General features: G+C 40.5%; 1 protein-coding gene across 5 annotated transcripts in view; it reads left to right on the forward strand.

Moving 5' to 3' along the window:
- Positions 1-16,123, forward strand: part of UTRN (utrophin) — a 356,268-nt gene that overhangs the window by 22,958 nt on the left and 317,187 nt on the right. For 3 of the 5 annotated variants that reach the window (XM_085216960.1, XM_085216964.1, XM_085216965.1), the window contains exon 1: positions 8,425-8,533. The exons of the other annotated variants lie outside the window; for them this stretch is intronic. In XM_085216960.1, the coding sequence (XP_085073086.1) occupies positions 8,440-8,533 (94 nt within the window). In that variant the 5' untranslated portion in view covers positions 8,425-8,439. Of the gene's footprint in view, positions 1-8,424; positions 8,534-16,123 lie in introns of those variants that run through there. 5 annotated transcript variants of the gene reach the window in all.

Raw genomic sequence — 16,123 nt, forward strand, 5'->3', positions numbered from 1 at the left:
TCGGAGTGCTTTACTTGTCGTGCTATGGAGATTGTGGTGCTGGGAATTCCCATCAGCTGAGTGGAATGAGGATCCCCCACACAAGAGGTCGTGTGTGGTATTTCAGAACTGTAATTGCATCCACTTTGGTGTAAGACCTTTCATCAGTTACTTATGTATTGCATACTCATGAACTCATAATTGTAAGTATAAATATACTTGCTACATACATACTGTAAAATACATTAAAGCTTTGTGTAGACTTTCCTTTTTTTTTTTCTTTCCTGAATTTAAGGGCTTCATTCCTTTACTTTTACAGAAACATTTTAATGTAAAATTTTATTTTGCTTGTTGTAAGGTTGTTCCAGTAAATGTCGTGTAGCTTCATGATAAATGGTACAAAATGGATTGGGGGGTGGGGGGGGAGGAATGAATTAGCAGAAAAGGTGATGTTCAGACCATTGAAAACTTGTGCCTGTTTATTCTTCGACTTTAAGGTACAGTGCTTTGCAAAATGACTGATAATACTGTCAATATAGTATATGCATCTTTTTCAACCGTCAAAGTGGTTTCAGTCCAGGTAAACTTATATTTTTTGCATGAAATTTTTATGAGAGTGCTGTGTTGTATCACAGTAATTCTGAAGCAGAAATAATTTCAGAGCTTCATTTTTCAGGTTTGGGAATGTGTGTGATTTGCGTGACTGTCTTGGACAGGAAGACTCATGAAATTTATGGTATCTTTGGCTGTATTTCACTTTTTGCATGTGATTTAATCTTTAAATTCAACTAATGCTTGGTTCTGCTGGTGACACAAGCCACACTGGTGATCACAGTAGCAGTGTGTGTCCCAGCATCGTTATACTTGTGAGAGGTTCTAAGTAGAGTTCTTGAGACTGATACTGAGTGATGGTAGGCAAAATCCTGCGTGGTTATGCTGACTTTGCTTTGGAGGTTACTAGGGAATTTTATTATGATTTCTTAGTGGGTGGTGGCATGCGAAGAATAAAAGAATGCAATCCTTCTGTCCAGTGAAGCTTTGGTAATTACTCCTCCACACACTTGAGCTTGAATAACTGAGCCCAGTGTTTTCCATCTGACCTGACAGAAGGCTGCAAAAGATATGTACAAAGAGCTTGCTGGTAGTCCTTGAAAACAAGAGAGAGTATAAACACAGCCTTTTGCTGGCTTGCGGAATTGAATCCCTCATTGTCCAGTGGCTGCTTCCCACCACGTTTCTGCAGTTGGTGCAGTGTGCCTGAGCTTTTCTACTTGGTGAGGTGTCAGCTGGCCTGGTTGTCATGCACTATGGGATGGGCTGATCTCTGAGCTGCCTGGGAACTGGGGTGAGTGGCTTGAGATGATGCACTGTGCTTGAAAAGGATGTGTGCCTGTCCTCACTGCTGCTGGATCTCTGCCCATGGCTTTGTGTGTGCAGTAACTTTTAGACAGGATTGTTTTGTTTTGTTTTCCCTCTAGGTAACTACTTCATGTACATTGTTTCCACCCTCGTCTTCTTTCCTTGCGCATCCAGAAACAATATGCTTAGAGCTGCCCTACGGAAGCTTCAGTTCTCTGCTCTTTGGCTATGACACAGGCTAACGGCCTTTGTTGCTTTGCTTTTTGCTCCCATCTGACCTCGTGGCCAAGTACTGGCATGGCACAGTGGCTGTGTGATGGCATTCCATAAAGTGACCTTGATCATGGGCTAGCCTAACAGGCTGCTACTTTGCAGGTTCCAGTATGTTCATTGTTTAATGAAGGACGTGGTTTCACCTCACTTTTTCTTGCAGCTGCAGTTGTATGGAGGAGAGGAAAAAGAAGGCCATGCATTTTAATGGTCCTTTTAATGACACACTTCTAGTTCCTGACAACTTCAGTGCAACAATATTTTATCATACAATCTTTGTACTGTGTTATATCAAGCAAAACGTCTGATGCTGAGTTATCTATTGAAGAGTACTCTCCGGCCTTGTTGCAGTCTTGGCAACCTTAAACACAGTGATTTGTGGTTAGTTGTTGTTAAAAGGAGATCAGAGGCTAGGGCTCTGAGATGGTGTGTAAGCTTTTAGCAGTGAGTGGCCTTTATTAGGGCAAATCAGTAAGATGTACAGTAAGCCTGTAGTTAGCTGAAGGCTTTAGAGAGGTTTGAGCTGGAACATACATTGGTGATGTACTTTTGTGGTAAAGGAGTCTTTCATGAAAGGAAAGCCTTCTATTTTGTGCTGTGTAGTTGTGCCAGCTTCTGTGCATCCAGCACTGCCTTTTTGCTCTGAGCTGAGTTGGCATGCTATTTTTTTTGTCTTTCTTTTGACTCTGATAAAGTCAGTGCTATTTTGGAAAGAGATGCTTTTGCTGAGCCCTTGTCAGGAGACAGGCTTATCTTCTGGGGAGAGGAGCTCTTTACAATATTTCTGCTGCTCAGGGAAGGTTTGGAGTGGCCAGGAAGTCCTAGTGCTTTCTGCAATTCCCTTCTTTCCAGGTTAATTAAACCATTTGTCCACTGTGTCGCTACTGTAGAAGTCCCGAGCACTTTGGTGAAGGTGCTGCAGCGGGCAGAACAACTCTGCAAAATGCTGTCCTCTCTGCATGGCTTTCCTTTTTGGAAGAGAATGAATGAAATATGTTGTTACAAATGGGGAGGGAAGTAGACTGTCTGGGTGGGAGAAATTTAATGCTAATTTTACAAAGACTGGTAATAAAATGTGTACTTATGCTCGCTCAGTGGCAATGGAAAAATAAATATTATGTGCTCTAAATGGTATGATTGAAAAGTTAATGTCCTGCAGGGCACTATCTGATCACTCAAGTGTCCTTGAAGGGCATAAAAATAAAACCAGCAACCTTCGGGATGTTTGATGGTGCAGTTACTCCTGGCACTTTGCTAACTGCCATCCCCTCAATCATCGCCGTGACCAATACTGCTGTGGAAATGTGCCTGGGATAAATTAAAACCCAGTCATCTCCTTTCCTTTTTCCCAGCTGTAGGAGATCAAGGAGTATGGTTGTGCTTTCAGGATGAAAGCAGAGTTGGCTGATGGAGGCTTCCTTAGTTGAGGCCCGAAGGCCTTGGCAAGCTGAGGGCCATGTGCTGTTCCAGAAGGGCTTCTTTCTTTGCCCTTCTCTTTTCTGCTGCCTCAAGGCTGACCCACCATCTCAGCACAGCCTTGCATGCCTTCCTGGGGAGAGCTTGTTTGTGTTTATAGAATAACGTTGGAAGGGACCTTCAGTAATCATGTAGTCCAACTGCCTGACAGCCTCAGAGCTAACCAAAAGGTAAAGCATGGTATTGAGTGCTTTATGCAAATGCCTCTTGAACACTGACAGGCATGGAACAGCTCTTGGCTTAGTAAGGTCTACTGCTGTTTGGAGTGCATATGTGTATATAGTGTGCATATGTAGGTATGCTGTACCTGTTGCTTTCAGCCACTCATCCATCCTAGCATGTGGAACCAAAAAGTAGAAGCTGGTTGGTACTGCTGTAATTGGTAGAGAGGAAAGGAATAGGCTCCTTCTGTGTAGGTTCTGTCTTCTCTGTGCATCAGCTTATAGACTTCAGAGTACTTGTTTGCTCTTACACTGTTGTTGGGACTGTTCTACAGGTATGCACACCTTGGCAAGCATTTGTTGTCATAAAACCATTTAGTTGAAGTGGACTAGAATGGGATACCTGTGGAAGTCTACTCAAAATAAAATCAACTTTCATTCATTGAATTAAGAATGAAATTTTACAGGTTTGCCATTCTTCCAGCCAACGTTTTATATGTAGATTTAAAAGAATCTACGTTATCAAAAGACACTTTCTGATGAAAAATCCGTATGAAATTCCAAAGAAAGTTTTGAGATGTTTCAGTTTTGGAGGCGGAAACTGGCATTTAGAAAGTGGGTGACTATTCCATGCAAGCACAAGGCTCCTACTGAAATACGTGTTGTACACTGACTGGGGTGCAAGTACTGAGCTGTGTGGCACAGGCTGTGATTCTTTTTATAAAGGTGCCTGCAAATAGGAAGGAACCTTCTTTTCAGTAGGAGTGCTCAGCATTTTGAATGAGAAGCAAAATGCAGAAGGCACCTGTGCCTCCTGTTGATCTGCTCTGGCTCCTCTGGTGCTGCTGGAAACTGGTGGCTCAGGGTGCTTTGTGGAAAGGGTGGTGCTGGTTGTGCTTCCCAGGTATGACTGCAATGTAAACAAATCTGACAGACTAATGTGCTCCGGAAGTTTGCCTTGAGTTTACATTTTAAATGATCCCTTTGGTGTCTGTACAAGAGGAAAAAAGAGACCTCCCCCTACAGCTCCATGTTGAAGATAAAGAGTCTGTATTTTCAGTTACTCTCAAGGGTGTCATATTTATCTGAAATTCTTGATATTTCCTTCTCTGGGATAATCCTGTTGATTAGTTGCAACTGCCATGTAAGTACTGTTTTACAAGAGCTGTCCACGTATGTCAAACCTCGTATAACTAGAATGCTGTGTGCTGGAAGTGGTTGGTGTTGGAGCTGTCAGTGTGTGAGAACTGTGATGGTATCAGTATGCTCTCTGTACCACAGCTGCAATACTCAAACTCATCTTTCTTTCCTACAGTAGTGAGGGCAGTGCTAGTTCCTGTGCTCCCTATTCCCTTTTCAGAAGAGTGCTTTTTGCTGATATGAACCTGCTGTGTGAAAGAAGGTTACAATGGAGATGCTAAAAACTCTTTGTTTCAGTCTGAAGTTGCTGTTGCTTTGGGTTTCCAGAGAGTAGAGCTTAAACTAATAACAGTTTCTGTCAAAATTGACTCAAAAAATTAGTTTCTGTTTGAGTTTGTCGTTGCTTTTTCAGCATCCTTCTCTTTACTGTTGTCCTCTAATCTCTGTTTCCTTGGTGAAGATCCAGCTTTGGATCACCTGTTAACTCAAAGCAGTGGCTTGTCAGGCCAGTGGAAAAATGTCACGTTGTTGTGGTGAAATTAAAAATCCTGAACAAAATTATGGGGTGTTAGTGTCACACAGCATGAATAGCACTTAACTAGAAGCTTGCTGTAGCAGTGTTAGGAGGGGCCTAGCTAGAGAGGTAGTGCAGAAACCCTGCAGAAGCGTGCTCCTCCTCTAGGAAGAATAAGGAACTCCTTATCTGTTTTGTCTTCTCTTGGTAAGGAACAGTCTCAGTTCTGGTTGTTTTTCTTCTCCTTTTCTTTCTTTTTTTTTTTTAAATTTATTTTTTAATTTTTTTTATTTTTTCCCCTTCTCTGTAAAACTAGCCTTTCTTTGCAAACTTGTCTGCAGGGGTGGATGTTCAGAGGAGTTAACCAGGGCCTACTTGGAACACAGCTGGAAGTATGGATGCAGTGAAAAAGAAGCTTATTTCCTCTTCTCCAAGTGAAAGAGTTTGGGGCTCTTGAAATGCTCCCAGAACCAGATGGCAAAGAAGTGGAAACCCATCTCACTGTAGATGGTTTCATTGCTTAAAGGGGATTTTTTTGTAATTAAAGGATGTTACTCTCTGCTCCAATTATTGCTTGCAACTTTAATTTCACTTTGAACCTAGTGCTCATGTTGTTCTCAGATGGGATAGAGAAGTGGTCTTAGGTATTTCTGAGTTCATCTTCAAATGAATGGATGAATTATCTTTTTTTTTCTTCTTTCCTCTTCTCTTTTCCCAGTGCTGTGCTTTCTTTCTTCCCAATTCCTGTGTAGTTTGTGTAGGAAATGTGGCATTCAGGCCTTCTCTAAGACCTGAGTTGCCCTCTAAGCTGCAGTCCTGAAAACTGTTAAAAGTGTTCTTGTGTTGAGCCTAGCCTTGTTCTTCATTATTTGTAATGCATGGGTAAGTAAGTGTGTGGTTTCTACTGATTAGGTATTTTTACATAGGCTTGACTCTACTTTTTGCTTATTATTGCAGTTTCAGCTGGTCTGTTTGGTTGGTCTTTCTTATCTTACACGATGATAAGAAGACTAGGCAGGCAGCCATCTATTGCTGAACTATAATAGAGTTGGTGGTATGTACAAAATTTGATTACTGCTGTCAACACCAATGTGAATAAAAGAGAGCACGTACTCTAGGCAGAGAACTGCGAAACAAATGGCCTATTGAATTCAGTAGTAGTAGGAATAGACCTTCTCATGAATGAAGTGTTTATGGATAGTATGTGCGAGTGTGTAGAACTCTTGAGGTTTTTTTTGAAATAATCTCTTTTGCCTTCTTCAATTGCTTTCCCCTAGAGCTCCCATTTCTTTCTTGCTTATCAGCTTTTGTGGTGAATGCATGAATTTCACACCCAATATTGCAGATTTTGGCAGAAGTCATACCCTCACTTTCTAAAACTCAGCATTAAAAAAAAAAAGCCTTCCTAAAGTTAACTTTGTAGATAATTTCTGATATGAAAATTCATATTGTTAGTTCTGTTTTTGTCTAGGCAAGACATGTTTTGTTTTAAATTGCAGAGAAACTATCCCTCCCAAAACTTGTCACCCTCAATACTTTATTAAGGTAATAAATATTTTTATCTATTGAAGGTTTTTATTGAAATGTTGGATTTTTGAGTAAAATTTGCAATTAGATAAAAAAGCAATTTATCCTATACATGGTATGTAATTGGCAGTGGCAGTCAAAGCTCCAGAGTGCGGGTTGAATTAATAGTATCCCTCAATGCCTCTAATATCTTAATGCTGTAGTTAAAGAGAGAGAGGCTCAGGCATGGTGTGGGTCTAACTGCCCTCACAGGCTGCACTCCTTTGTTAAGGAGTGGGAAAGCTTGAAGTGTTGCTTCAGGAATTGACCATTCTGCTACTTAGCATATCCTTCGTGTGCCTGTTGGAGGAGGTCTTAATTTGAGTTATGGGCCTTGTGAGGGGAGAGGCAGAGACAGTCTGCAGTAGTGAGATGGTGTATTGGATTGACAGGAGGGCTCTCCTAAGGAATGCGGGGCTGTTGGGTTGGTAATGCTTCTGGCATGCATGCATGGCTGGCTGCTAATTGTATACTTGGTAGAATTGGTAGTGCCTCTGTCTTGTGCTTTTTAAGTACAATATAAAGTTTAGATTTGTATTTGCTATGGCAAAATAAATTATTTTTGGTTTGTCTCTAAAATAGGAATCCTAGATTTAAAGCAGTGTTTTCGTGGTTGTCTTTGCTTGCATGTTCCATGGGAACGTTCGGACACAAAAGCCTGATTTAGCCCCATGAATGTATGATTGTCTTTATTCATGGAAACAAAACTCTTTTTGTATGCATTTTTCAGTCTTCAATTTGGCGGAATTCTTAAAATTGGAGGAAAAGGGGGGGAAAACCAAACCAAACATCCCACAAAACAAAGCAAGATTGACTCCTAACCCCAGTAAATAAAAATCAAGATTTTTCCTTTTATGTGTTTTCTTCCCCTGTCCCCCACTTGTGTCTGTCAGGTATGTGATATGGTGAACTGTGTCACACAAGCTGCTTATGAGAACTGTTCTTATTGCATAATACACCAATACAGACAAATGAAATAGCATCTGCTTTTCTGCTGCAGAAACCAATTCATTCATGTATAGCTCCTCTTTGAATGTGATACTTGTGCTTCTGTGTTTAGTCTTCTCTTGCATTACTTTTTTTGTGACTGCTGGAATCCTGTACAACTCAGTATCCGAACGTGTAGTTTAGAATGGTGTGATTTTCAAAACAATAGAATTGCAAGTTCTCTCCATCTGATTATAACATTGAAACAGGATGTTGAAGGTCGATGGATTAGATTCCCCTTCTATACTGATGATAAACAGTTTAAAGGCCCTCTGTAAAATAACTCTTCTGTCATAGCCTGACCTTATGAACCTCCTGCTTTGCTTATTTGGAATTACTGGACAGTGGTACCTGCATACTACTCAAGTTTGTGGGTTTTTTTGCCTTGATACGGAGGCTTGTGTAGAATTTTTATGCTGAAGTCTTGTGACAAAATTTTCTCGCGCCATTTTGAAGTACAGCTGAATGATGACTACTCACCTTGCAGGTTGGCTGTGGTTCCACGTTCTATCAAGCATGTGGTAAAAGTGCTAAGGTAATATTGCAAGTTTTTTGCAAAGCAAATGCTAAAACTTTCAGGATTCTTCAAGTAAATATGCTATTTGACCAGTCAGTTTGATTTGAACAGAAAAAGTTGCCATCTTCTTTCCTGTTCTCTGAATGTAGGCTGTAACTTGCCAATGCTTGAAAGTTTGAGTGTTCTTCTGTTTTCATAAGGAGCAGCAAAGCAGTAGGTTTGTTTGTTTTTAAATAGGAGAAACTTTAATTTGGTCGAAACTTACTCGTTTGTGCACAGTTTTTTTTCTTCTTAAAGGTTTGTTTCCTGTTTGATTTGTCAGTCGCTGTGTAACTGAACGTGTCAAACCCTCTGAGGAAAACCAATGCTTCCCTCCCCCTCAGATCCCGGCATGCTGTTCTTGTTGTGGGTATTAGTGTGCGCTTCCTCTCCATCTTCACTTTCCTGTTATTCAAAGAGCGAGCTTCATCATGAGTGTTCAAACAGCCAAAAAAACTGCGTGGAAAAAGTACAAGGTTGCTGTGCCACGGGACACTGCCATGCAGAGCTGTTATCCTCCGCTAGGTAAGAGCGTGCTTAAATGTATTTTCAAGGCTGTACTGGGTAAAAGCACCAGCCACATGGATCTGTTCTTATCTTCTGTACAAGCTGCTTTTACTGACTTTGTTGAGGTTCGCTGGATATAGCGGGAGCAGGTAGTTGAAGGTATGGCAGGAAGCAGTTCAAGGAAAAGACTTTTAATAGTCTCTATTAGTTTTGATTGCTGCTCTGCTGCAAGCACTGAGAACCATGGCTGTTCAACAGCTACTGCTGCAGGACCTGCTCCTTAATGCTTGTCACAGCTTTTCCTTTCATGTATGAAATGCAATTTCTTCAGCCAATTCAGCTCCCTACTTGAAAGACTTGCCTGCACTTTTCTTAAACTATGCATTGTTATGGTGATTTCAGTATTGATTATGCTTTTATTCTGTATAGTTCTGCTTAATGTGTATTCTGGGACTTTTGATGCTACGTACTTACAACAGTTCCTTCAACCCTGAGCTTTTCTTCGTTTAATTTTGATAGTATTTCAAGGGAGCAATATTTCCTGCAACATAGAAGGAATATTTTTTGGGCCATGATGCCAAAGAGGAGAGGAATTTGGGAGTGTTTCCCTTTCCTTTTCTTTCGGCCATCCTGTCCCACCCATCCCTACTGAAATTTTGTGGGTTAACTATTGCATTATTCTAACTAGGCTGGCATGGTAGAAGTGAATTTGGGGATTCTTAGTAGTTGAGAGTATGCATTTTAGAGACAGTAGTTGTCAGATGAGGGCTGGTTATTTTCTGAATTGATATTAGGACTATGCTGATGTAGAACTGACCAATCCACTTTGGTCAGTTTCATTTAACTTGAATTCTGGTGTGATATATGTAGTTGTACAAAAGCTGGAGTCTAGTATGGTGTTTTGTTTTTGTTTTGTTTTTTTTACAGCTAGAAAAGAAAAACATCTTGAGACATAGTGACAAAATGGCTAATTTGAAATAAATAAAATGATAGGCTGAGTCTCTGGTCTTACATGAGCTAGCTTTTATAACAATGAAGCGTGTTTGGATTTATGCCAGTTGAGCTGAGATCAGAAACTTTTCCTTTATGGCCCAGTCTGAACTGTTAGAACTCTTGAAAATGTTGAGAAAACTGTGTGAAGTGAGTAAGGTGGCTTTTCACAGTGACTCTGGAGAACTTGTTACATTGCAGTTATCTGGTGTTCTTCAAAATCTGTGTATTCATCCTGCTAAAGAGGTTCAACTTCAGTTGATTTCTTTTGTATGCAGATAAAATAAAGTGATGTTTTTGTGCATGTTGGATTTCTTGGATGGTTCCTGTCCTAACTGGGGCTAGGCTGGTGTGTGAAACTTTCAGTGTTAAGACCAGCTCCTCATTTGTCGGTATGCTCTATATGCTTGAGCACAAAATGCTTAGTGACCGTTTCTTAAGGCCAGCATAGTTCTCTATGAGCTGAGAGCCCACTGTTTTTAAAAGCATATATGTCCTGGCTGGTATATTGCAACTGGAATTGTTTTGTCATCAAACATCAGGTCTTTTTCTAAGAAACTTCCTGTACAGCAATGTTGTAAACTTTTCATAAAGTGGAGGGCTGTAAACTTGCTTTCTGAGAGACTGATGTTTTCAAATTCACTATTGTCTGTTCACTCTTTTCCACTACATGTTATGAGGCTTTGACAGACTTGTGACTTTAGATAATTGAGAAGTAAGCAGAGAAAAAGAAAAGGTAGAAGGAGAGAGGCATGGAAGAAAAGACTAGAGAAGAAAAAACTGAAAGTGAAAGGTGAAGTCTCTGTGCAGGGTCAAGAAGCGATCTTTCTCCAAACAAGGGAAGAGTGAATTTTTAGTAATTCAGTACTAGAAATATGTGTGTGTGGGGGGAAGGGTAAAAAAAAAGTTGTTAGTGGTGTATTTATTTCTTCTTCACACTCGTAAGCATTCACATAAATACAGAATGTAAATAGGGAGACGTTTAGAGAAGTTTATGCACACCTTGTGTGCAGGCAGCTCTTTGGCCAGAAGGTTTAGGAGTTATTTATTAGCTTGTAAATTTTGCAGCGTTGGCAGAGGTGCAGCTCTGGTCTTGTTGGTTTGTTTGTTCAAATGCTATGGATTTCCTGAATGGCAAGAAACACAGCTATGTGAGATGTGGTGGGGGCTGGGAGCAGAGAGATGGAAGTTCTTATCTGGAAAAACGTATGCGTGTAGATGAGTTAGTTCAGGTGAAGTCTCACTGGATAAAAATTTTCCGTCCTCTGAAGCTGAACACCATAGAAAAAAAGGGGGAGGCTTTCTTCCTCTGCTCCAAACCTGACTCGAACCTGCTCGTCATTTCTTGGTTGCATGGACAGTATTAACAACTGCCTAATGTTCTCCTGTCCCCTTGTTTATGTAAGCATTGCTTATCCAAACTGAGATTGTCATAAGGCCGTCGGCTCTTGTCCTTTGAATGGGAGTGGCTTGCTTCATTTTGGAATTTGTCAAAACCAGAAGTACTTCTAATGTGGCCTCTTAAGTAGTGTTAAATGCTTTGGAAAACAATGCAGGGAACCCTGTAGTGAAAACTGTAGCGTCCGATCTTTAAAATGAGCATGTTATGTTTGAGTTGGAAACATACTAAATACTATTTTAGCTCATGTAGAGGGATGTCCTTATTTGTGTACGGAGGTTCGATCTCCTAAAAACTGGAAAGCTCTCAGGTCAGTGCTGTGAGTGCAGCAGCTATGCCAGAGCTGGATCTCCACCTGAAGGGGGCATGAGCACGGCTCTACTGTTCTTTGCTGTTCCATACCATGGAAAAGGATTTATGTTCTTTCAGGAAAAGTTCTGAAATTGTTCCAGGAAAGCTGTTGGGCTATGCTGTGTTCATATTTATTTATACATACCTAGCAGTGTTTTCTATCATTTTTCTTTTTAAGTTACTATTAAGTTACTATTTTTTCTTACCTTAATTGCCTCATTATCTAGGTAAATGTCACCCTGCCACTTGAAGGGGGGATTCCTTAACCCACATTAAGGAGGTAGAAAAAAGTTGCTGGTTATTGGAAGCCTTCTGAACGGATCGCCCTATGGCTCAGCTTCCATAAAATGCCAACTCATGTAGCACTCTGCAATAGTTGGATAACCTTTGTTACTTCTTGTTCATAAAGATGTGAACAGAAGTAAAAGAGATCAGTTTATGCTTTATGTGAGCGTTCGGTTGTTCAGTACTCCCCACTCTGTTATCTTTTCATAGGAGTTTAACCATAGTTCAACAGTGCTTGGTGGTGGGGTTTTTTTTGTTTGTTTTTGTTTTTAATTGTGCATTTATCTTCTGTTAACAGTTGGGTATTCCTTCTTGCTCCCACAGCCTCCCTTTGGAAATCCTAGGAATGCTAGATTATGAATTAATAACTTCCTGTCAGGTGGGAAGGAATTTATCTGTGTTCTCACAAGATACTTGCACTGATGGCAGCTTGAAATTGTTTTATCATGAGGCCATAAGCTGCTACAATAGTAAAAATAATATTTACTGTATTGCTCATGTTACCGTGAGCAGTTGTGAAGCCCTGGGTTGATCAGTTTGCTTAGCAGAGTTATGCTGAAGGATCAAATTTGTTTCATTTAAAACAACTCTAGTTCTTGAACACATGGAAACTGTATATTTCCTTCTTGGCAACAGACGATGCCAAATGCGTTTTGAAATACAGTGTAGTTTTAGATGAAGCACACAAGATCAGATCATTTTTGTATTACCTAGTTATATTTTGAGTCTCCATGTGAACTGTTTTTAAGGAATTTTTTTTTAGCTCTCTTCTTCCCATGTACATTGGATTACTGCATGCATATGTACGCTGAAAAAGTGGATAAATTTTTCTGTTTTCCTGTAACCCAGTCACTTCTCCAGGCCATAGGGGAAGTTTTTGCAGTTGGATGAAGTCTGTGCCCCTTTGCATTGTCGGCTGCGGCAGTGCCCATGACTCACTCTTGCCGTATGGAGAAAATGTGAATAATCTGATGTTGGTTCACTTTTATGTTTTCACTGAAATGTTCTGACCCTTAACTGGAGGGCTCCGTATGCTTCCTGTTGTGGTCCCTTATGAATAGGCAGGAATTGGCAAGAATATGCTCTGCTATGTGACCTAATTTGTGCGGCGTCTGGGTGGAGTGCATTGTGATTGTCAGCAAGCGGGCGGCTGAGAATGCGAGCCGGAGCAGTTCCCTCACCGACCCTTCCAGCAGAGAAATGTGCACTTGTTTTACAAGGTGAAGAGGAATTGTGATCTGCGTTCAGAAGAGCAGCAAAAAGTACAGTTAAAAGGCTCTCTTCTGAAATTCAGAAGCAGAGGGGTGGTGGCTGAGCCTCTGCAGTGTGGAACAACAGCCCGCAGCTTTCCTGTCTACTCAGACCAAGCCTGGTATGGAGCTCACTGATGACTTCATGTAGTGTTTGACATTCACTATCATCTCTATGGATTACAGCAGGAGGGTTTTAGCTGTCTTTTTCTAATTGTGGATTTCATAATGAGCCTAAGAAACTTTTCTTTTTTCATTGCTATAAAATATTATTCAGGCTTGCTTAGCTGTTCTGGGTGTGATCAACTTGAAATTAGGGCCTGAGATGTGCTAATTTACAGCATGTAGATGCAATGTTATGTTTTATGCCTGGAATGCAAAGTGGGCTGGGCAGATACTGTAACTATGACTGATCATCTTAGTAGAAGATCACATGCTTTCCATTGTGCTAGTAAACTATCTAAAAGGGGAGAATACCGAGTTTTTAGTTAAGGATAACTTCATAAGGAGACAACATGTGTGGGATGATCTGACAGGTCCTGTCCCTGCGTGTCCCCACTTGTGCTTGTGGCTGGTTTGAGCCTGGCACTTTGGAGAATCGAGTCTGAGCTGCATGTCCATCCTCACACCCATGCTTCAAGGCTACCTTCCTTGGATGGAGAGTGTCATGCCATGTTTCATGGCTTTGTGGAGCAAAGCCTGTATTATCACTTATTTTATTTTCTTTCAGATGTGCTGTTCTAGTGCAGGAAAGGTATCACTCAATCACTTTAAGCTTCAGATTGCTTTAAACGGTCCTTAGCTGGTTTAGTATGCTGCAACACAGAATACTTTTAAAGCAATTCACAGAACACACAGTGCAGACTACTGAAATCAATTTCTGCTCCAAGCTGTAGTAAAACTAATATTTACTTGACCTGTATGACCTAAGTCTCTTCATATATAAAGGAAAATATTTTTTTTCACTGCAGTTTTAAAGGTAGCAAAGCGATAACAAAGTCTGTACTTTCTGGAAGGAGAACAAGTCCCCCTAAATAAAGAACTGATGAAATTATATTACCACTGATAGCAGCAGAGTCTATGCAAATTTTTGTCAAATCTGTCAGATATACTACTTTGTAAAACATTAGTTGCTGCTTCTCCATTTCTAACTCAGAGAGCAAATAAATGAGATTATGGTCTTTCTAGTAGCTGAAATGAAAACCTGGAATTGAATATTTGAAAACAAATCTGTGTAGCTAACTAACATTCATTTTAGTTATTCTGATTTTCTGTCATGGAGGTCTTGAATTGTTTATAACTTGCTATGAATTCTTTAGTAGTTTTCCTTTCAATGAATGTGTTTTAAAATTCATTTTACTTATGACAAATTGAGATTCAAAATTATACTCTCAACTTCTTAGCACTTTGCAAAAGAAAAGTGGAAAATACTGTCAGTTGATGTCTCACCATCATTCCTGTATCTATGTTCTTAAAATCTCATGTCAGTGTTTCTTATCTAATCTACAAAGAATAAATGGCTTCAGGGGGGAAAAAAAGGAACTTCCCAGTAGGCATTGGGACTTTCACAGATAACTTTCCTGTAGGCACATGCTTCAGTCTATTTAGCAACCTTGAATCACCCACAATGACCAAGCTCATTTGATGGTTTAATAAAAGTGAGAGAAAATGTTATTGATGAACTTAAACTTGAATGATGACTTGCTGGCAGTGTACTTTGTTTGACAGTTAAATAGGAGTGAAGTATTTTTGTTTCTTTGTTAATTTCCCCCCCTGTAGACAGAGCTGATTGTGCGAAAGTTAATGTTAGCAGCGAGAGTTGCAGGTAATACTAATGCAGAATTGAACCATTTGTAGTAACTCTCCTATGATTTTAGGTGTGTGATGTGGTTTCATTGCTGTTTTTGGTATAATCAAGTGGTATACTCTTGGGAATTGTTATTTATTTTCCCAATGTACAGTGCCAACTTTCTATTGGAAATTTATTAATTTTTGAGTAACTTAGTCAAGCTCTTAACCAAGTCTCTTTTGCTGTTTTTGCAATTGAAAGAGAAACCCAAAAACTGTAGGTCAACCACAATTTGTAGTCCTGTGATATTTCACTTTGGCAACAGATGAATATCAGAAAACAGTGATGTTTTAATTCATTGTTAGCATCAAATGATTTATATGAATGATAGCGTGCAATACTATAGTGCACTTCTTTTGTGTGTAGAACATTCATCTTGTCTCTCGGGGATATTTTTCTTAAATTTCTTAGCAATAAAAATAGCTTGAGGAGTGGTATTCCCAAGAGTTGAGCTGGAATTATTTTATGGCCAGGTAAACTGTTATGCTGTCTTATCTGACATTCTTCCTTGAGCTATGGAAAAACGTATTTCTGTATGAAAGACAGAAAGGATGCTTTATGGCAGTTGATAATGTCTTTTTTTAAATGCAGAACAGCTTTGTTGTTCATCCCCTGTGTGGGGTTGACCTGGCTGGCTGTCAGGTGCTCTCCCAGCTGCACACTCATTCCCCAGTCCTCAGCAGGACAGAGGGAAGAAAAAGGATAGAAAAGTTGAAATATGGGCGAGGAGTTTGCTTACTACTTACCATTGTAAGCAAAGCAGACTTGACTTGAGGAAAAGTATTTTCATTAGCAATGAAATAAATTAGAGTTGGATAGTGAGAAACAAAACTTGAAATACCTCTCTATACCTCACTCCTTTCTCCAACTAGGCTGCACTCCTTCCCTCCTTACTACTCTACCCTGCAGTGTTCAAAGGGTAATGAGGAATGGGGATGTGATCAGTCCACAGCAGCTCCTCTCTGCCACTTATTCCTATTCCTCACAATTTCCTATTCCATCAGGCATTTATTCCGTGGGATGCAGTCCTTCAGGGCATAGTCACTGTGTTCCCTGTGGAGTCTTTTTGCTCAGGGGGACAGCATCTTCCACCAGACTTCTGCATGAGCTGCAGGGAAGCTTCCACTTGGTGTCTAGAGCACCTCCTGCCCTCCTTCTGCACTGACCTTGGTGTCCACAGGGATGTTTCTCTCTCATTTCCCACACTTTTCTTTGCCTTTCAATCTACTGTCCTCTCTTAAGTGTGTTTCCTAGGTGCACCACCAGGTTGCTTGCTGGGTCCAGCAATGTCCAGTGCAGTTCAGCCTGGCTAATTCTAGCAGAGGAGCCCAGCAGTCCCCTGCCAGCCCCTGGGCACTTGCACTCCAGGTCAACCTATCCCTTCTCTCAAGTGATTATGGCTTGGCTTGTAGGTGTGAATGATGTAAATGTTCCATGGATTTAACCCCTGACAGCCAGTTCTACTGTGATGTGGGCCCACTGCA

Source organism: Meleagris gallopavo, chromosome 2 (assembly GCF_905368555.1).
Source record: "Meleagris gallopavo chromosome 2, MGAL_WU_HG_1.1, whole genome shotgun sequence".
Taxonomy (NCBI): domain Eukaryota; kingdom Metazoa; phylum Chordata; class Aves; order Galliformes; family Phasianidae; genus Meleagris; species Meleagris gallopavo.